General features: G+C 35.4%; 2 protein-coding genes across 5 annotated transcripts in view; one reads left to right on the top strand and one right to left on the bottom strand.

Moving 5' to 3' along the window:
• Positions 1-13,326, top strand: part of Sdc (Syndecan) — a 95,397-nt gene extending 82,071 nt beyond the window's left edge. For all 4 annotated transcript variants that reach the window (XM_089236168.1, XM_089236169.1, XM_089236171.1 and 1 more), the window contains exons 5-6: positions 6,330-6,537; positions 10,071-13,326. In XM_089236168.1, coding sequence (XP_089092294.1) covers positions 6,330-6,537; positions 10,071-10,240 — 378 coding nt within the window. In that variant the 3' untranslated portion in view covers positions 10,241-13,326. The remainder of the gene's footprint in view (positions 1-6,329; positions 6,538-10,070) is intronic.
• LOC149083054 (lambda-crystallin homolog) lies at positions 13,305-21,039 on the bottom strand. The gene is made up of 5 exons (XM_089236167.1): positions 20,782-21,039; positions 19,386-19,620; positions 19,055-19,216; positions 18,646-18,946; positions 13,305-15,007 (listed from the first exon to the last, which is right to left on the bottom strand). Exons 1-5 carry the CDS (start codon positions 20,835-20,837, stop codon positions 14,799-14,801), a joined length of 963 nt encoding a protein of 320 aa, XP_089092293.1. The 5' UTR covers positions 20,838-21,039; the 3' UTR covers positions 13,305-14,798.
• Between the last annotated feature and the right edge of the window lie 1,189 nt (positions 21,040-22,228).

The raw sequence follows: 22,228 nt of genomic DNA, 5'->3' as shown, positions 1-22,228 counted from the left end.
AAATCATAAACCACAACAGGCAAATTGCCCAACAAGGTGGCTGGAAAAAATTAAAAGGAGAAATAAAAATGAATAGTATTAGGAAAAAACCTCAGAAAATTATAGTTGTCTAAATACGTCTGCCCAAAAATAATAAGCCAGATAAAAAGTAACTAAAATATCTGCCATAGCAACATGGTTTTCATTCTTTAAATATGGATAGCTTCTTGATTACTCCCACCCATCTTATCATATTTCCACTTGAAAGTGTCTATCGGGGGAATTCACATCAGAAGGTGAGCTATTCCATGCATTTACAACGCTGTTGGAGAAAAACTCCCTACGACACAATACCTACAATTATCCCTAACTAATTGAAACTGGTGTTCCCCGAGTCAAAGCATTTGAAAGATTGCATATTAATATTTCATGATTCATTATATCGATTTCCTTGAAAATCTTAAATACTCCAATTATATTTCCATGAATCATATTTCCTTTCTTCGTAACTCAAGCTTTGCATACCCACCAATTCTTTAGTGGCTCTTCTTTGCACCCCTTCAAATCTATATCCTTCTGTAGAAAGAGTATACGTATGGTTTTGGAGACACTAAGTCCAGGATGAACTAAGTCTCGAAAAAGCTTAAGAATGACTCTGAGAGAACATGAAAAGACTTTTTTAAGAATCACAACGAGCATTCTATTTGCTTTCTTGACCACCGCTGAACAATGTTCAGGAAAAGTAAGGTGCTCATCAACGACAACTCCCAAATTTATGAGCCTAGTTGCAACCGGAATAGTTTTCCCCCATTTAGCTTGTAAGTGAATTATAGGTTTTTCAAACCAAAATGAGTGACCATGCATTTGTCAATGCTTAAGATCATGCTCCATTCATTTGTTCATGTTGCAATCCTATTGTAAGTATGCCTTGAAGCAGCTCCCTATGGCTTTGATTCCCACCTACACCCATTAATTTAACGTCATCCACAAATTTACAAACAATCCCATCGCGTTTATAGATGGAAAAAAAGGGTCCAAGGACCATAGGTGGAGTTAGACTTGAAAGTCTGGGGAGGGGGGGAGCACGATGATGATGGTTTCAATTCATATACACACCTAACATTAGATCAGACAACTCCACCTGTGACACCTGTCCAATTAGAAAAAACCTAAAAATTTTCTTGATGTTCAGACCCAATGTTCTGTGTTCTTTAACATGTACTTGTATTATATGGCTAATTATTGCTTTCTGGTACTGTCAGAATTGATACACTGCACATGTCATTGTAAATACTTCATGAATTACACATATATTTCCTATTTAACCTCAAGTTGAGCATTATTATTATTATTATTATAGCCATTATTATTTTTATCTATGTATTCATAAAGCATTAATTACATTACTATTAACATGCATTTCCAGCATCTTGCTCATCATTTGGTGACTTTGTTGTCATTTGTTCATATTGCATCATATTCCATATAATTAGCTAGCATCAACTATCATCAATACATTATATTTATTAGTTCCTGTGGAGGTGGCTGTCAATGCCCAGGGTAAAGATTTCAGCCACATTTGTAAATTTTTTGCCATCTTTGAGATAGTGCGAGATAATTCTTAAATTGTCATCATCCTATTCTCATACCAGCCATGGGCTTCAATGCACTACTGTAATTGGCAGCGATGATGATAAGAGGGGTGTGAGCTGTTAGCCTTATCTACGGCACCCCGATATACAAGTGAAGGTTTTCAGTCTGATTGTTACGACTCATCAGTTACTTTTACTCATCAGCATTACTTTTGCGGGCCACCTTTGGTCTATGGGCCAGAGGTTGTGTCCCATCATAAAGTAAAGTCACACAATTTAACCATTCTCTACTAAATAGTCATAGAAATTTAATTTAGGTTTCGTAAAGCCACAAGCTTCAGAGTTGAAATATAGTTCAAATAATTAATTGAAATAAACTGCATATGATGACCAGCCATACAAAATGAAAAATCTTTCTCATTTGAGAAGATTTAGTGTGACCACTTCCATGGCTCTGATGCATAAATTTTATGTTTGTAAATCACTTTTTTATGACAGTGCCAACAGCATTAAATGTAAAAGCTATATGATATCCAAACATTATTAAGCTATTTCTATTTAATTCTGTAATTTGTGCGGTATTATTGGCTTTATTAACACTTCAGTCTGGAAGACAGATGGCAGCACTACTTCAGCATGAAACACCCTGAGCTCTGTCATCATAAGTACGCTAGGGTCATGCATGATACAATAAGAACACTTTTCAGCATGCACAATTTGTTATAACCCTCCACAGGAATGTTTATGAGCTTATTTATCCAAATTTTGTAAAATATCTGAATTTATGCATAGATGTACAAATTAAAAAAATTTCTAAGAAGGGGTTTGAAAGTTCAAATCTCTTTTATTTAAAATTTTCCAAAGCAAAGATTTTTTAAAATGCGAAACAATCCCTTATATCTATTTCGCCAAACACCAACTCTGGTCATATTGCTACATTGCAACTTACTGCCATTAATAAGACAGGTTGGAAATGAAAGCGCTGTTCGTCGGTGGTCACCAAGTTCATTAGGGAAAATTTCTTATCTATATCCTCCCTCAGGTTTGACCTCAGGACCGTGATAGCAACCTTTGCAGTGGTAGACGACCATCTAACCACCACGCCACTTGGGGTAACCCCTTATATCTGGGACATATGACAACCCCAAATGATAAGCAACCCCCCCCCCCAAAACCCTATGACAGCAATTGCTTTATCAACAATAAAAGCAGCTGAAGTTTCTTAACCCCTCAGTCCCGGAGGATATTTAAATGGAATTGCCAGTTTTCACAGATGTTTAGTAAAAGAATTCTTGTTGTAAATTCTTGTTTGAAATTACTTATTATAACTCTTAAACAAATCATTGAATTAACTTGCAATTTTTTATGTTTATAAAATAACATCTCATCTATACGTATTACCTAAAGCATCATTTGTATTTTCTAAAAATTTAAATTTCCTTTGGTAAAGTTGTATTTTCTCTTCTACTGCTGCCAAAAATCAGATTTATAACTCAGCCTCTTGGCTGTAACAAAGAACTACCAACTTAATTATACAGGGTGTCTTAGCTAAATGGGCTAAAATATTCTCTTTACAATAATATCTTGGATCCCCATGTATTAAGCCGCAAACAATCATCACTCACAATAAAATATGGTAAATGAAAATAAAAAATTAGGATATGCAGTTGGCCACCTCGATGTACTGAGTGTATCTGACAGCATGTGGCAGATGCCCAACAGTCCTGGCCAGACATACTGAGTACGTTGCTCAATGTTGAGGGGTTAATAAGTGTCAAATGACTGTAGATTTGGAATCTGATCTGAAACAAAACTAAAAATTGCAAAACAACAGTTAAAAATTTGAAGTTGCATCCAATCAAATTTCTGGAATTTAGAGCACAAAGGGGTATAAAGTATAAAACCCATGTACAGTAAAGCCTAGCTGCAACAATATGTGATATAACGATCCCTCTATGCAATGTTATTCTTTCAAATCTTGTTTGGAATTGCTTATAGTTTGATGTTAAACTCCTCTTGATACTACGATATCCTTTACCATGATAATCCTTTATAATGATATTTTTAAGAGATTTTCGAGAAACTGTTACAATATTTTTTAAAATTTGCTCAAATTTCTTGTGAATTCAATTTTAACTGTCTCGCTTGTTTTCTTTCTTCTGAAGGCATCCAATAACATAAGGCAATTTACTCCACAGGATTGTAGAAAATGCTAAGGAAGTTATTGCTACTTTCAGTGTAAAAAACAAAAGTACAATGCAATAAACAACTTTACATGGGCGATGCATCTAACTAAATTTTGTTAATAAAACCCCCTTATTTAAAATGGAATTCTTCTCAAATTGTTGGTGATATGTAAGATACCAAGAAAAATAATAAACTATCTGCACTTTTTCTCAGTTTATTTACACAAAAAAAATAGGAGTTGAACAAGTATGTTATCAACATAGTCTCCTTCCTTTTCAAAGCAATCAGTGGAGCAGCCCACAAATACAAATACAACACAACAGGAAAAATGCCCAATGAGGTGGCTGAGAAAAAGATGCCCAGAACAAATATGGATGTCATATATTTCAAAAATACAGCAACCCAATTAAAAATGCAATTACAAACAATATATATACATGATAAAATATTATACAATGCCCATAAAAAATACTTATGATTGTCTTATTCTAAGTATGGATAGCTTCTCTATCTACCCCAACTTGTTGATTGTATTTTAATTTTGATGACGAGGTGCATACACAAAGCGTGCATGTTCTCAGAAGAGTTTTTTACTTAGTGGGCCAACCATTTATATTTATGTGCAGCTTCCTTTCTGCACATCTTTGTCTATAGAAAATTGATGACCTTGTAAAGCATCTATGAGAGAGGTAAAAGTTAAAAGGGACGAGTTGTGAGCTTCAGGCAAGATGTTCTGACACCTGAAACCTAAAAACTTGATGGTTGCAACAGTATGACCAGCTGTGTGCAGGGCTCCCACTCATCCTACTTTTCCTAATTCTTGGTAAAATGTTCTTTTGTCCTACTTTCTCGGTTTTGTCCTACTTTTCGTACTTTTTTACCAAATTCTATCATCAAAATTTGTGTAATTGATTTTAATTGAGCAGGGAATCATTGATATGTTGCCAAATATTACAAATGTTGGAGATTGCAATTAATGATTCTGCCAAAGCAGAAAATGTATAATTTTTAAGGTTATTTGGGGGGTGTATGTGGACCATTTGGTTTTAATTTTTCATTTGCTTAGTTTGTTAGTTCAACAAATATAGTAGTCATTAAAAACTTCTGTCTGGATGGAAAAAATAATTTTGTATTTATTACTTCATGGTCTTGGACAGTAACTAACATTCATCATTTAAAATTATGGTGCGAATAGGTGAAACAAGTTTGCATTACAGAGCAGTTGGATACATAGGGCTAATCTAGGTTTAGTGATTCTGATGCTACCCACACAATAGCATTCCATTGTTTTCTGTATTTTTAAGGCATGAAGAAGCACAAACAATATTTACAATGCTCAGCAAAGAGCTAGAAATGAAAGTGTTTCATTTGTCAAAAATGATTACGCTGGCATTGAACAGTGAAATGTGAACAAATCCCTTTAAAAATGGATGGAGAATGCAATAAAACTATCTAGTTCACCTTGCCTTATTTACATCGGATCTTTTAATTTACACATTTTACACTGCTTTTGAAAGTGATATCAAAATTCTTAAAGAACGTATGCCTTCAAAATTTGCTGTGCATTATTGAAGAGAGCTGACAAACTCTGCACTTTGGAAGACTCCAAAAAAAGAAATGAAATATATACAAGGAGTGTGACAGAGAAGAGAATTATCTGTGGTTGCTAGTGCACTGTTTTGCGAAAAAAAAAAATTTTTTAACCAAGTCATTTCTATCATTTTGCTTTGGCTTGAGTCAGTCTTATAAGATACTGAAATAGTGCTATGAAAACAAAAAAGTTAATTCAAAATTAAGAAAAAAAAATTTAGGGATTTTTTTTCATTATGCTATGATTATTGTGTCTAAGGGGGGTTACCCTCCCTTCTACTTTTTAGTCTTGCTTTTTCCTACTTTTTCTAATTTTTTTTAGTGGGAGCCCTGCTGTGTGTTATGACTTTCAAGCAACACTTCCTTCAACGATAAGCCTTGGCAAATTTGGTGCGAATTGCTGGCTTCAGATTTTTGGCCAGCAAATCATTGTATCCACTCATAAGCCCCAAAGCAGCATTGTTCTGCAATGAGCCCTCGGCTGACAGGAAATGTTCTGCTGTTAAAATTCCTCTAATGGTGTTTTCAACACTTTTCTTAAAATTCTCCCATTGTTCTGCAATAGCACTGATTGTTCTGTGACATGCATTGCAGATTTTGGCATATTCTGCTTTGGGGCTCATAAGTTTGTACACCTTCGGACCACTGATCTTTGTTCCTCTTTGGTGCACACTGCTAGCAAAAAAGCCAAGTTTACACTAAACCAGAAGTAAAATAAATTATGCTATCAAGGTCAAACTGTGATAACATGACAAAGTAGTGCCAATTCTAATCTTGCATGCATACATAGTGTACACTGTGGCCAACATAAATATATCGCGGAAAAATTAACCTTGACTTTCATAGGTAAATGCTTAAGTACAATATTCATGTACTTTTATGTTATTCCCCCATGTGTTTTTATTATGTTTTTTCTTTTGCTTTATTAATTCTTTGAATTATTATTTGCTGTTAAATTTATGAAAATTCTTTTACTCCCAGTATCCTTCTCCGGATGATACCAATAGAATTCCAGATTTTGAAGGCCCTGTTGTTTTGGTCACTCATGAGGTGTCAACTAGAATGAACATCGAAGTAGCACCAACAGGAGCCACGGACCACAACACTATGAGTAACGAAGTGCATATCATGGGACAAAAACAGGAAGCAAGGCCAGCATCATTCTTTGGTCAACCTGGAATACTTGCCGGTAAGTGATGATTCAGAATTTTTTCTGTTTAAATACAATTCTTTTATTTATTTCTTCATCATTCCTACAGAAAAAAAGTCCAATTGAATTCTGGTGTTTTTGTTTGTCTTTTTTTTTTTCAAAACGAAATTGTGGTAAGATAATGGAATAGTGTGTGAGAGGGGGGCGTTGACTTATTTATTAACTAAAGTGTTGAAAAGCCTTCATATTGGTACCCTTAAAGAACCTTTAGAGAAACAAATAAGGATTTAATCTTCTAGATGACCATCAAGAACATTAAGGTGCCTTTTTAAAAGTGCATTGACCAATAAGTAAACCAATCCCTCTTCTCATACCACCTCCACCAAGCTACATCAGTTCCTTCTGCCTAAAACTAGCCACGATTTAACTTTTGCTTATCTAACCTTTAATTTGCAGCAATTTTTGGTGGTGTTTAATTCTTGAATTTGAAATAATATTTCTAATCTTTTTATTGATATGAGATGCCTAGAGCTGGCTTGGGATCAATGAAGGAAATCTTGGAACTCACTCCTCTCTCTCTCTCTCTCTCTCTCTCTCTCTCTCTCTCTCTCTCTCTCTCTCTCTCTTGCCACATCTCATCAATCCATTCATTACCTAAATGACTGCATTCCCAGCTAAAATTAATTTTATTGTTGTTGGACAGATTGCAGAAATTAATTTAACACTCCCAGCCTAGACAATATGACATTTCAGACTTCCAAAGAGTTATCAGCATAGCCTAACTATCAGAGCATATAAAAGTGCATCTTCCACTGAAACCTTTATGTATATAAGTTCTACAGCTCACTGGATTCACAAATTATTAACCTTAAAAACAGTAGTATGGTCATTTAAAGGTTATAATAATTGTCCATCCTCCCAGCAGCATATACCCTCTTCAGTGCTGTTGCCAAGCTAAGAACATCTTCAGTATAAGGTATAACAGAAATTGGTATTCAAATTTTATTCCAGTACATATGGGGGGGGGGGGTTTCGTAAGTAAGGTAAAAAATTGTTTACCTTTTTTGTAAAAATTCTATTTTATTTCCCAATAGTTTTCCTTCAAGCTCCACACACTTTTTTTAGTGATGTTAAAATTTCTTTATTCCTTCAGAAAATATTTTCTCTAATTCTTCAGAGAAAAAACGTCATTTACAACTGCGATGGTCTCTTCATTTGATGAACAATTTTTTTTCTACAAAGCAAAATTTCAATATTAGAAGCAGAAAAAAGTCAGGTAGGGCCAAATCTGTAGAATTTAGTGGATGGGAGATTTATGCAAAGCCTAATTCAGGAAATTTGGCCATTGCAATTGTGTTACTGAGATTGACCATTGGCTTGTTGAGATTAGGCTTTTTTGTAAGTCAGTCTTGGCTGAGGGCAGTCTGCAGCTGTTCTTTCAAATTTCTCAGAACTATGGTATCATGTTCTCCAATTATTGTCTGGCTTTTCTGGAGGTAGTTTATATGATTGTCCTAAGAATCTCAAAAAACATGATCATCACTTTTTCAGTAGACAGAACTTTTCAGACTTTGCCTTGTTTCTTGTTTGGTGGCCTTTACCACCATGCTTTACTGCTTTCACTGTTATGACTAGTGTACAGTGGTGAATCCATGTTTCACCCATGGTCAAAAATTGACGCTGAAAGTCTTCAAGGTTATGAGCCAATATAGACAAATTTTCTTTTGGTATGTCCCTTTCATTCGCTTTTGATAAATCTTCACCAATCACAGCACCCATATTGCATAAAAGAGTTTCATTTCCAATTTCTCATGGAGATCATTGTGAATTTGTTCTATTGAAATGCCCACAACATCTGCTATTTCAATCACCTTCAATCTGTGAGCTTCCATGATGATACTATGGAATTTTTCAATAATTTACAGGTTGGTTGCCTTGTCCCATGGGGACCAATATTATTTATTGAGAGCCAGAGTGGTGCAGTGATAAGATGCTTGTCTTCCACCTTGAAGGTTGCCATCAAGGTACCCGGGTTCGAATCCAGAGAAGAATATCAAAAATAAGTTCTTTACTAACCAAGCCTGGGGTGACCACCGATAGATAGCACCCTCATTTCCTATCCATCTCCAATGGTTAGAAATTGTTGTGTGGCTATATGACTGTAGTTTGTGTGCAGTAAAGTAGTAGCAGGTTGGTGGCCTAAATCGGATTCCCAGGACACTCTCCTTCAGTGAATGCCTCTTTTTGAGAAGCTTATATTCGCTTATGCTTTATATTCTCTCATTATCTGGAGGAAAGTGATTAATTATATGAATCCCTATCACACATGTCCATATGCTGCGACTTGAACCTTTCCTATCCATTCTCTTTAATCCTGATGACGGGAAACCCCCATTCTCAAGAAATGTAGAGGTCAGTTATGTGACAGCCACACACACGCTGATTTAAAACTCAACATACAAACTTTTAAGGGAGGTAGAAAACAAAACAGAATCACATAGGAATGTATGACCAGATACTTCGACCTGATCAGCTGGAGAATAAACGAAGATGCAGAATATTGACATGCCAATAATGGGTGGCAATACTCTTTTTTAGCGATAACGTGTACACGTACTGTCATCGTGTAAAGTAAGTAAGCAAGAATCTCCATCGCAGCTGCAAATGCCTGCAAAATGCCGGGTATTTTTGAAAGGGTTTGACAGTCAATGTGTCACCTTTGTGAAGCATGCATAACTGTGAGTGGTAAGAACTTTGACCACTTGTTGCAAAACTTAATGTGTACACGTACTATCCTCGTGTAAAGTATCGCTAAATAGTTTTTCACCCATTATTGACTTGTTATTTCTGCATCTTCGTTTATCCTCCAGCTGATCAGGTTGGGGTATCGGCCATACATTCTTATATGGTTTTGTTTTGTTGTGTTTTCTATCTCCCCTAAAAGTTTGTACATTGAGTTTTGAATCACCCTGTATGTATTTATCAGATTCCATTTCATTTCTCTTCTATACAGATTCTAAAGAATTCACCAATGTCATAAGTCTCAAAGGTTAAACACTTTCTTTCATTTCTTTGACAATATAAAGAAAGCAAAGAGCTGAGTTTAAATATTTTATCCAATCAAACGATCTCAGCAGATTTCTATATTTGATAATATATAAATGTGGGGTTGAAGACGTACGATGATGATAACACTTGGGGCTTATCATATTGATTGTTATAATGGAATGTATGCAATAATGTGATTTTATTACAGGTTTTAACCATATAGTACAGTGAAATTTATATGAAAAATAACGTGAAGAGACTGAGAGATTATTCCATTTTAGATAGTTTTCTGTTTTATAAAGGTGCACATGAATGCACACTAATCATCGATGGGATCATCTTTTGATTCTGTTCAAGACAGGTTTCGGTCTCGTACAGTGTCTGTTTTAGACAGGGACTTCACTGTATATCATTTATTCAAGGGAAAGTTTATTTTGTAACAATCTCAAACTTTTTCAATTTTTGATAAGCTCAGTTTAATGATTTTTTCCCTCGATGCTAACCATTTTGTTTTTCCTTCGCAGCTGTAATTGGTGGTGCAGTCGTCGGCCTGCTTTGTGCCATATTGTTAGTGATGTTCATTGTCTACCGGATGCGCAAGAAAGATGAAGGAAGCTATGCATTAGATGAACCGAAACGGTCCCCAACTGTCAATTCGTACACTCGTAGTAGCAACAAAGAATTTTATGCATAAAGATTCATACCATTAAAAAACTGAAGGAAAGAAAAAAATAAAGGAATTTCATTTGTTTGAATGGCAGCGTGAGGGGACAACAAAACAAGAGTCCATATTTCTTTTTTTCCCCCCTGGGTATATATGCCAATGGCTGTAGAATATCACATTTTTTTCAAATGGAAGGTTTTCTTTTCAATCTCATGAAAATGAAACAGGAACGTGTTTGCTTTTTTTTTTTTTCCTCCTTGTATTTAAAGACAGTTCATCTCTTTCTGTGTATGCGTCCTGTTTGTCATAAATCTATTTGCCATTGTGTATTTATGCCTATGAATATTTGTCTGCACACAGTTTCTGCCAGAAAAGTGTAGTTTTTTTAACAATTAACAATTTTTTTTCTGAATTTCTACTGTTAATAGTTTTTGACTTTCTTAACATGATCTTCACATATGAACATTCCATTACTGTTACAAGCTTCTATTCTTCACACGCATTTTTTAAAAAGACTACCCATATCATCTCTCTTCACATGTTGACGAACTTCTTATTTTTCCGGTAAAAGGAAAAGTTTGATTTTTTGTATGAAGGTTTGTGACCAGCTGGGGTTGATTTTCGACAATCTTGGTAAAGTGGGGAAAAAATGCACAAAAGTTAAAAAATAAAGTGGTGTTTGAGTAGTTTAAAGCCTGTAAGAAGTAAATCGTTTTGATAGCTTTTGTTGTACTTTCGAATAGCGTATGTTAGCACATCAATGTTTCCGGTAGTCTTAGTTGATGAAATGAAGTCGCTTTATTTTTTTTTTGTGTTTGTTGTTTTCCTTATGTCACTATTTTTTTTCTAAAATAACGCCTTGTAATTTGAGAAGTCTCTGTTCACAATTTATTTTGTTTAGTTATTGTTTGTGACGATATAATTGCAAATCCCTTAAAAAAAATTAGCTGTTTTTAAAAGGATTTTATTGTTTTTTATGCTAAGGCGCATAAATAACATTTTGAATTCTATATTTTGTTATGCATTTCAAAGCATTTAATGTAACATGTTCATAGGTTTTACATTTATTTGTGGAAAAAATAAAACTTTAAAACTGTGCGTACTTAAGATGTCGTAACTCACTATACATGTAAGGGACTCCTAAATCTGCTTGCTGAATGCGATAGAAGCTTTTCTTCTTATCCCATAGTTTCTGCCATTTTAAGGAACTGTATTCTGCAGCATGCACATTTTGGGAAAGGCTGCCGTGAAGTTTCTGATATACTTGCGTGATTCAGGGTCGGAAGAATGTAATTCTGATAGTTAAGCTAATATACGTGTGGTAGCAATGATGTATGAAGTGGGGTTTTTTATAATGAAAAGACGTGGAGGATAAAAAAGTATTGTCATGTGAATTAAGAATGTGTAGAAGTGTTTAGTGTGTATTGCAAACAGTTTGTACTTTTCATCGGAATCCAATCATCTGGCATTATAAAAGAAAAATATATCATAGCCAATGTTTTACGTGACCTTTTTGCTATTACACTTTTACAATGTATAATCAGTTATTTATGATCAGAATTTGTACATTTTTTGGGTAGTTATGTCTGTACAAATGTTATTGCTGTGTGTGTAATATCTTGCATGCTTGTTTCCAATATTGTGTTTGCAAGTTTTTTTTCATGGTACGTCACTAAATGCATTGGTGTTTTATTCACTCCTCGTTTCTGTTTTCCCTTCCTCCTCCTATTTTATTTATATTTTGTGTGTGTGAGTACTGCTGTGCTGATTAATACGGAAGTTTATTCAGAATTAGTCATAAAGAAGTGATTGAAAGTATGTAGTCTCTTATGTTTTACCTTTAAAAATATTCTTTGTAAGACCAAACAGTTTTTCTCTTGCAGCTTGATTTTATCTCTAAGCTAATCGTAAAACTGCATGGGAATTTATTTTTTTCTTTTGAAAAAGTGTTATTTATTTCCAAAGATTTCTCTATTTTGCATATTGCTACTTTCTCAGAATAAATCATTAGCAAATATTGCTCATAGAGAAAAAAAATAGAAAATGCAATGTTTTCTAACTTTAATATAAATATTAGATATACCTTTTCTTCTCGTTCACCTTTCATTTTTTCCTGAATCGAATTTATAAAAGATTTTTTTTTTCTCACTTGAGAGCAACAAGAATTTTTATTAGTCAGTTAAATACATTGAATGTCAATTTGAATTTTGTTTGTGAGCAGTGTCTTTGTATGTATATATACATTTATGATAGATGACAGCTGGCCTGTCGGCTCCTTTCATTTATTATTTAAACCAAATAAGGCGATAGCTTCATTTCTTATTCTTAGTTCACCTGAACCAGTTGTTGAAATGATGACATCATAGTGAAAAAATTGTTTTCTTCATCTCTTATTGAATTGGTGAAATTTTTTTCTTCCCCTTTCTTGTCTTAATATGGGTATAAAATGAATTTTTTCAGGGATAAAATCATGCTGTATGTATGTGTGATAACTCTCTTGTGCAGGGGTGTATCCGTTGGATATTTTAGTACTGCTTCTTCAATTTATTTCTCATTGAGTATTAGTTTACCACACATTAGAGAGACCACATTTTCGATTACTCAGCAATTATGCATAATTGTATCAAAATATTTTTGCTCTATAGTTTGTTCACTTGTGCTTGTGTGATGTGTTTGTGTGTGTATTGCACGTTTGCTCAAAGTCATGACCACAATTTTTGAGACTGAATATGTAATCTAGCCTGAATATAAATGTGTTTTAGTCTAAATCTAGTTGGGGGAAAACTATAGCATTTTCTACCTTGTTTATTTTTTTCTCCCGCTTAGTTATAATTATGTGCAAAGTGTGTTAGAAACAGGCGTGCAAGTTCCCTGGATTCATGAAGAAACAAAAAAAATGTTTTACATATTTTGTATGTTTTGATGTTGCAAATTTTCTACTTGGAAGGGCCGCCATCTATTGTCCTTGGAATAAATAAATAAAAATAAAATTATCTGTAATTAAAGAATTGTAAATTTAGAAGCTAATTTTATTTTCTTCCTCCCTTCAATTTGGAATTGAGTTTGTATATTATGTAAAACATTACTCAGTATGTATTAAAACAATTGTAAAAACAGTAAGTCTTCTGAAGTTATTTTAAATTGCATATTATTTTTCCTAATTGATGCACATACATATTGATAACACTGCTTAACAAAAGGAAATTTTCATGTTCTCAAAGATATTTCTGTGATTTTTAGGATTCTTCTGGAGCTCTGATTCCAAATCTGACATTGGTTTTGTCAGATTGGCTCTAGTTTTTGAGATAAAGTGAAAATTTAATGTCAATTGTAATGCATAAGCAGCATAAGATTATTTAGAATTGATAAAATTTGAGACAACTTTAATGTTATGCTGCTTATGTATTACCGTTGACATTAAATTTTCACTTTTATCTCAAAAACTGTCATTTTTCGGTGCCAGAATCTCTCTCTCACAAAGCCACTCATGGTTTCAGTGATTTTGTTGAATGTTGGTGAAGACTTTGTCTGCAAGTTCTGGAACTGAGTTTAACAATTGGCAAAATCTATTTGGGAGTGTAATCAGTCCAGTGCTTGGATTATGTTGGTGGATAATAATATTTTTTTTAACTTTGTGTCAGAGTGTTGATGATTTGAGGCAGGCATTGAGTTCATCAGCTGACATTACACATTTTTGTTCTCAGTTTTGTCGTCGTAGTCGTTGTTTTCTGTTGTTAGTGATGTCATACGTCCAGCTTGTGCAGCGAATATTATTCAAAAGCCTTTTAAGCATTTTTTAAATTGAAACTATACCTCTATGATTGGCGGTTGATGAGATAATGGCCACATTAGTACTTACAGGCCACCCTGTATATAAGTTAGCAAAAATACCCGGCGATTCCAGGGTTTTCTTCAATTACTGGGAGTATTAGAAAAGAGCCAAACCATTGTAAGGAAATAAACTGTTACAATGGCAGCATTAAGGATATGACAAACCATTGTAAAGACATAGTCTGAAACGCATTATTGGGAACCATGGTAACCGAAGTAAACTTTCCGAAAATGATTGTTGAGGCCCCAAAACCATTGTTGCCTGACAGTTTTTTGCCTATTTCGAGCATTTGCCCCGCTCTGACGAACTTTTAAAGTAGCCTACGGTTCAATCCTGGTCCTGTTTGGTGTATATGCAAAATCTGGCGACGATCGGTTTAAAACTGTAGATTTGTATAAAGAACATACATACTTTCACATTTATATATAAGATGCAGTTTCTATGTGATTTGTATGCTGCTGATGGTATTGAAATTTGATGTTCACTTTATTTAAAAAATTAGAGCAAATCTGACAAAACCAGTGCCAGATTTGGAATCAGCGCTCCAGAATAATAAAATCACTGGAATGTCTTTGAGATCAAAATCAGTACTAAGCATTGTATTGATTGTATGAATCACTTTCATAGATACTGGAAGCAGGATTCACACACAACTTTCCATTTATGTATAAAGTATCGATATATTTACTATTGAAAAGATTTATGGGGAAAAAATGGACCAGAAATCTGTAGATTTTCAATTTGTTTTCTTTTCCTTCATTTGAAGGATGCTTTCAGTTTGGCCAAAGAAGCGAGACACCGGTCTCTCCATTGCCGTCGCTGTGGGATATTGTCCAAAGGGCATTTCTGGCATAGAGCTTCATGAATCTTGTTAGCCAGAGCTCCTTCCATCTTTGGTGGTGGTCCAAACGTCTGAGAAACATTGTAGAGTCCTTCACCGCTCCGAGAGCAATGATCCAAAAATCCTACATATCATAATTGAAATTTAATGGCATGAATTAAAAGTCCAGTAAGAATATTTTCTTCTACAGGGTAAAAAAGTAACAAAAACAGCCGATAGGTGGCGCTGGTACGAGCGAGTTCGGTAGAAATATATATATATGCAAATGAGACGGTTATAAAAAACTTGCGTTCCTAATCCACAATCAGTTTCACCGTTGTAAACCGTGTATGTGGACCTGCTGGATTTGTGACTCGCCTACAATGCAAAGCTGCATTGCAAAACTTACAAGCGGCTTTGCCTACAATGTGTTATCCCTGCGGTGGTGATCATGTGTAACACATACTGCTATAATAAATGATTTGGAGGCATTCTGTTCGTTATTTGCGTATATTTTCTTTGACTTTTGTACGTCAGTGCCACCTATCGGCTGTTTTTATTTATTTTTTTCCTGTCAAAAAATTCCCGTGACCTAGTGATGCTACCTTTGCAACCCGTTTTTTATTTCGGTTATATTTCCGGTTTTTATGAATTTTTCAAGTTTTTACGCGGACTTTTTGCCCACCCTGCATATATGATACATTATTCAATAGAACACTTTTTTTGATTTACGAACACATTAAGATAAATCTTAATATTTTAAGAGGTGACTATGATAAAGTGATACAGAGCACCAGATCAATTTATTAAATTCTAGATCTGCATCTCCATCTTGGAGTTCACTACTGACGTGAAAAGTTACATTTAAAAATTATTCAACCCCCACTTTTCTTGTTTTAAAATAAACTCCCAATTGGACTGTTCATTCTTGATCAATCATGATTTTTTTTAACAATTGCACTGTATTTCCAATCATTATTTTCCATCTATCAATTCTTTTGATTCTTATTATTCCAGAAATACATGTAGCCTACTATACGTGAACAAAACAAGACACTGAATATTTTAAGTAATTAAATTTCTTACCAATTATATAAAAGAAAATATACATAGTCAAACTTAAAAATTTATATACATCCCATATACTGCATATGATTAAAACGTTTACCTTACAAAAATTCTATATACATTGGATTTCTTATAAAATCGCATTTTAGATGAAAACAATATTCCAAAACTCAAAGGCTATTTACAAAATGTGTGATTAAATATTCAGAGATAATCTTCAACTAATATCTATACTATATACAATCTGTCTCTGAATACTTCAATTCTAGAAGCTATCAGAATTCCTATATTGAGTCATCAATATATTTTTAGGTCTAAGATGACTCAGTCTCTCATATTCGTCATACATAACTATTTCTCTAAGATGTGTCAAATTTGAATTTTCCAGTCTATCGTAGAAATTTTTTGAAGTCCTCTTCACAAATTTGAAGATTGACTCAATTCCAAGTTCTTTATGAAGATCAGATGATTTAAGAGGCAATATTCTTTTAAGAGGTATAGCAGAAATACGAAGGTTTTTAACAACCTGCTGTTGCGAAGATGAGTTTTTGGAAAGAGAAATTTCAATTGCCTTTGTGCGGGGAATCAAACCCACGTCCTTGAAAGATTCGTCAGCACCCTCCCCGACATAAAAAAAAAATGTCGCATCGTTTTTGATCAAGTGGGTTTTCCCTGATTTTCAGCTGGTGCAAACCGAAGGGGGCCGTTCAAGTATTACGTAAGGAAATTTTTAACCATTTTTGACCCCCCCCCCCCCTTGTCAGCAAAATTTCGTCATCAGCTCTGCCGCTCTGAATCCTAACTCATATTTTCATAAAGGGTGGTTGCTGACGTAAGCATTATCCAAACCCCCCCCCCCACCCTCCCCCCTTGCCATCAAAAGTCAGCAAATCGGAAACCCCCTCCATCCATGATGACGTAATACTTGAACGGCCCCAAGGGTATAGAGGGGAAAGTGTTCCCTTTGAGAAATCAACTTTACAAAATAACTGGGCTTGTCAATGCCAAAATGTGGGGGGGAGGGGGGTGTGCTTTAAGGATGCGAGATATCTCGTCATTGCCGCTTATAGGGTTAAAAAATTCAGTATCTCAGCAGGCCTATGAACACATTTTCATGTATTCATTTTTCCCTTCGGAAACATGGAGCATGTGCATTGAATTTAAAAGAGAGAGACCAATATTGTCTTTATTATTTTATAATATTACTATTGTGAAAGTATTTTTTGTCGTCAGATGAACTTTGCTAAGATTGTTACAATGTCGAGTGGCCAATTTATTGATGTATTATTGACAGATTATCAGAGTGCATCTCCCCCGAACCATCTCTCTCCCAACACATGGACCCTGGAAGGGAAGAGATCTCCGATGCAAGATATACAGAAGACTGGATGTTGTGAAGATATTTATTATTTGAGATGTTAATTTTTTAAGGAAGGAAGAACTCTCTGCTTCTACCGGGAGTCGAACCCGGGTCCCTCGATTGCCGGACGAGTGCTCTGACCACTAAGCTACAGAGGAGATAGAGATCTCCGATGCATAGGAGAGAGTCTCGTGATCATGAGATTTAGTGCTATAATTTCTAGAACATGAACGAATGAACGCCAGGGTCTCTGCCACCGGACTTATCCCGTTGCCGAGATCTCTTGCAGCCCAGCTTCGTGGCAGAGTCTGGAACAAAGTGAGTGCACCTAACAGTCTGAGTGTGTAGCTAGTGTTGTGTATGATATTTCAGTGCTGCCATCTATACTTCAATTTGTGAGTGAAGTGTAATGATTGAATATTTGTAACGTTGTAGGCCTGTTGCTCTCTGTGGCGAGACTTTTTAACGGGGAGATCGGCTCGCATTCGCGCCTGAAGTTGGGAACCACAGAAAACCAACTTCAGCCGACCACCACTGTGGGGTTCGAACCCGGATCCTCGCATCACGAGAATTGTAATTTTCTAGAACAGGGATTTTTAGCCAGGGGTCCTTTGATTCATCAGATGAGAAAATTAACTTTTTTTTTACTTTGATATGTACTGATCGTCGTTTTGTAAAGTGACCATGGTCTTCGTTTTATTGAAGAATACCGATGCTATTAGACGTCCTCGGAAGCATTAAAATATGTGACGTGTTTAAGAATATATTGAACCATATATTTAGAGCGAAATACTGTATAAAAAATATCGTTGTTGTGGTTTTCAAAATCCGAAGAATGCCGTTATAGAGAAGGTTTATCGTAGTAAAGGATGACGTTGCATCGAGAGGAGTTTATCATTAGACAATAGGCGATCTCAAACAAGATTTAGGAAAAATATCGCTGTAGAGGGATTTATCGTTATATGGAGTGCCGTTGTAGTGAGGTTTCACTACAATATAGAATGATGCTAAAAGAAAAGCGAAAGAAAGTATTTGAGAAAAAGCCGAGATCTCTTCCGGCCCAGTTTCGTGGCAGAGTCTGGAACAACAGAATTTACACTGAAATTTCACATTTTCACAAGAATAAACGAATCCATAAAGTGAGTTAAAATTATCACAAAAATGATAATTTTTGTTAAAATATTTCAAACTGAAATTATCCCAACACCCCTGTCTTTGAATGCCTTTTTCCCCGAGTGGTCGGCCAGTTAAAATTTCTTATAAAATGTCCTGTTCCAAGATAAAATATTTTCATTCTGAAACTTTTGCATTTTAAGAGATAGTAATTTATATGCATTCAAAAGAATGTAATATACCGTTTGCATTCAAATGATAGACTTCCAAAGCACCCATAAAAGCATATCTCATTCCCAGTCCTTCAGACATCACCAGGTCTATATCCTCGACGGATAACACGTCGTCTTTGACCAATCTCCAGCATTCATTGAGGATTGCGTATTGAAGTCTATTGGCTGCAAATCCGTACATTTCTTTCTTAACGACCACGGGCTTTTGTCCGATATCTTTCATCAGCGATACCGTCCTCTGAGTTATCTCAGGATCTGTCCACGGCGCTGGTACTATCTCCACTATGGGAACATAGTAAGGAGGATTGGCCTAAATGTACAATTGGGTCAAAGTTGAACATTTTAATGAAAATATTTTTATTTTTAAATCCATGCGATGAGAATCGTGTTTCCTAAAAAAATGTGCATGCGTACTCACCGGGTGAGTCACGATCACTTGAGAACGGTGTTCGAGTCCCGCCGAGAAAGTCGACGGAGTGACGCAGCTTGTGGAGCTTGCAAGTACAGCATTGGCCGATGCGACTCGGTCTATCTCCTTAAATACAGACTTCTTTAGCTCCGCATTTTCATAAACGCTCTCCTTCGAATTTGAAATGGAAAAATTTTGATTAGAAAGCTCTCGGAATTTCTCATTCCTTGACAAAATAACTGATACCAAAAAACATGTATAGTATTGTGTTATTTATAAATAGGAGATGATTAGATATATTTTCATAATTAGATTTAATAATAAATAGATTCATTTTCACCTGTACGTGCGTTGCGTCTTTTATACATTCGGCGAGGTCGGAACATTTCGAAATAAGACTCCTCTGTTCACTTGCTGTCAGCTGGCCTCTTAGTAGTCCCGATGACTCCAGTTTTTTCAATTGACCGTCGATGTCCAATAGAGCTTCATCGGCGACATTTTCGTCGACGTCATATATCGCTACTTCATAATTTGCACTGGCAAATAACATCGCCCAACTGCGTCCGATAAGTCCACTGAAATAAATATTGATTTTGATATTGATGTGATTGCACTGTTTTATGATATGTTTTAAATATTTAAGAAGATACGCAAAACGTGCCAGAGATAGTATTAGAATCAGGATCGAGATCGACACACACACATCCTTTATCAATTATTCCTAGCAGTCCTTCCATCACAGTGTATATGCTACTACTCAAACGCACATGCTGGACCTTGTGCACATTCTTCTGCGGAATTTCTAACAAATTGGTGCATGTCGGAAAGGGTGTTTGTTCTCTTAGCGTATGTGTGGCCCTAACGTAGTTTATGCTAGCAAAATTATACGTGTTTCGTGTTCTACTTTTGCTGCCAGCTGTCTTCTTTATTTTGAAACACAATGTATAGGATACCTAAAACAAAACTTTCAGGTAGACATTTTTTTTAGCAAAATTATAATGCAAAAGAACTTTTAAAAATACAATGATTCCCCTTCCCCGCTACTGGACTTGAGCCCTGTGACTCGTGACGATTATACAGTTGTATAATTGTGTACTAAATTGTTTTTTTTTGTTAATGTTTGTTTCTTTTAATCCCCATTCGACCCTGGTTTCTCAGTGTATAATTAGTCACTTATATTGTGTCATTAGCTGATATGAATTTATTAACATGATTGAAAAGAAAACAAACATAAAAAAATTATGAGAAATATTTTTGCTACAAAAATACATCAACTAAATAAAATTAAACTATACATCTCTACCCATCTTACTCAGATTCATTGCAGTTTTTCTTTCTTCGATATGTGCAACATGGGAATATTGAGAATACAGTACTATATGACAGTGTTTCTCAAAGTGTGCGTCGCGGCTCCAGAGGCGTCATAGTAAGCTGATGACATTGATTTGCGTGCTTGTTAATGCTTTGAAGTGGTCATTTTGTAATTAAAAATATCTATCAAACTATTCTGGGAAACCGCAAATTCACGGCTCCACGAATTGCGCAAGGAAGCCGCGGCTGACAAAAGTTTGAGAATCACTGCTGTATGATATTCGCATGAGGTATGTGTTCTGTAAAATAATTCATTTAACAAGACATGTACCAGACAAAAGTTTGTTCCAGTCTATACATACATTTCCTTTTAATTTCACTGATAAATAAAATTAATGACAAAGGAGCGTTAGCTAAATTCTTACCTTCCAATTATCCCAATCTTTCCTTTGACAGGCATTTTCTTCAAAGCTCGTTCCATATAGTAAGTAGGGAGATGGTGAAACTCTAATTAACTAACTAAAGGGGCTTGTTTCTGATAGTCGTCTGCAAAAATGTCTGAGAATCACGACCGTCTCAATGGCATTTTAGGAACCCTACAAGAGCCTACACAAATATACTTCAATCCTAGAATGCAAGATTATCAGTTTCCGTGAGTTAAGACGGCAATCATAATATCTTTGGAAAATTATTATTTCCAATAATTCTTCGTAATCTCTGCTATCAGTGTTTGTCTTTCAGCAAGTTCTCATATTTATCTCTCATTAATTGGGTCCGATGTATGTTTTTTTGCCGCTTAATACGAGAGAATTCGACGAACTTTGAGAATTTCTCAAAAATAATGACCCTGTGCACTTATTAAACACGTAAATCCGAGGTGAAGCATTACATTTTAAACTTCTGTGCTCAACGAACCCCTTTTATCAGTAGGGTAAAGGGTGGCAAGACTTTTTAATGGGGAGATCGGACAGCATTTGCGTCTCGAAGTTGGGAACAGAAAAAAACCAACTTCAACCGGTGGGGTTCAAACCCGGGTCCTCACGATGGGAGTCCGTCGGTATGACCACTCGACCAACACAGCGGCCCAAATGCGTACTGTGATCCTTATTAAACTTCGCTTTTTCCGGCATGCCGGGAATGGACCATACTTAACATTCACAATTCTGGTATTCCTCGAGTTTGGACACATGCCGTTTAATGTCGGAGGATGTATATGGATCGGGGGGGGGGGGAATCAACAGACAGACATGGCCGCCCAGAGAGACCATCTTGGGATGGTTTGCATTCTTTCCGTAATGGATGGACGGTCTCGGAGAGAGGGGGAATCAACAAGTGACAACCTAAGTTATCGAAGACTTTTGTTTTGAAATCATCTCTTTCATTACGTATAAATTTTCATTAACTGTGAGATAATTTTTTCACCAGTTCAGAATCATGTTTTGATTAGTTATTACCTTCAATAATTTTGAAATTGTTTCTTTCAATGTGCAATATGAAATTATTGCTTTCAAAGGTGTTTTTCAGCAATTGTACAAATTTTTTGACTTGTTTGTGACACGTTTGCCGTTGTGGATGCCGACTTTTGCGAAATAGCCGTATTGAAGTGCAGTTGACAGATTTGGTACCGTAAGCACTCAACACGGGGGATTTTTTTTTTCTTTGTGGCACAAAATAAATTTACTCAAATTGTCGTTACGTGGTGCAACCATCAAGAGAAAAGTTGCAAATATAAGATGGGTTAAATATTGAATGCCTGATAAATTTTTCATTCGTCTGAGATATGCATAAATTATATGAATAATGCATTTTCTCGAGAAAAAATTCTTTAAGCTCACTATATAAAAAGCTTCGTTGAGCACGAACACTTGATGA

This window comes from Pholcus phalangioides, unplaced genomic scaffold (assembly GCF_987345545.1).
Source record: "Pholcus phalangioides strain wild (caught in Gottingen) unplaced genomic scaffold, Ppha-v1.0 ptg000009l_1, whole genome shotgun sequence".
NCBI lineage: Eukaryota > Metazoa > Arthropoda > Arachnida > Araneae > Pholcidae > Pholcus > Pholcus phalangioides.
The sequence above is the reverse complement of the archived record's forward strand: the minus strand, read 5'-3'. Positions and strand labels throughout refer to the sequence as shown.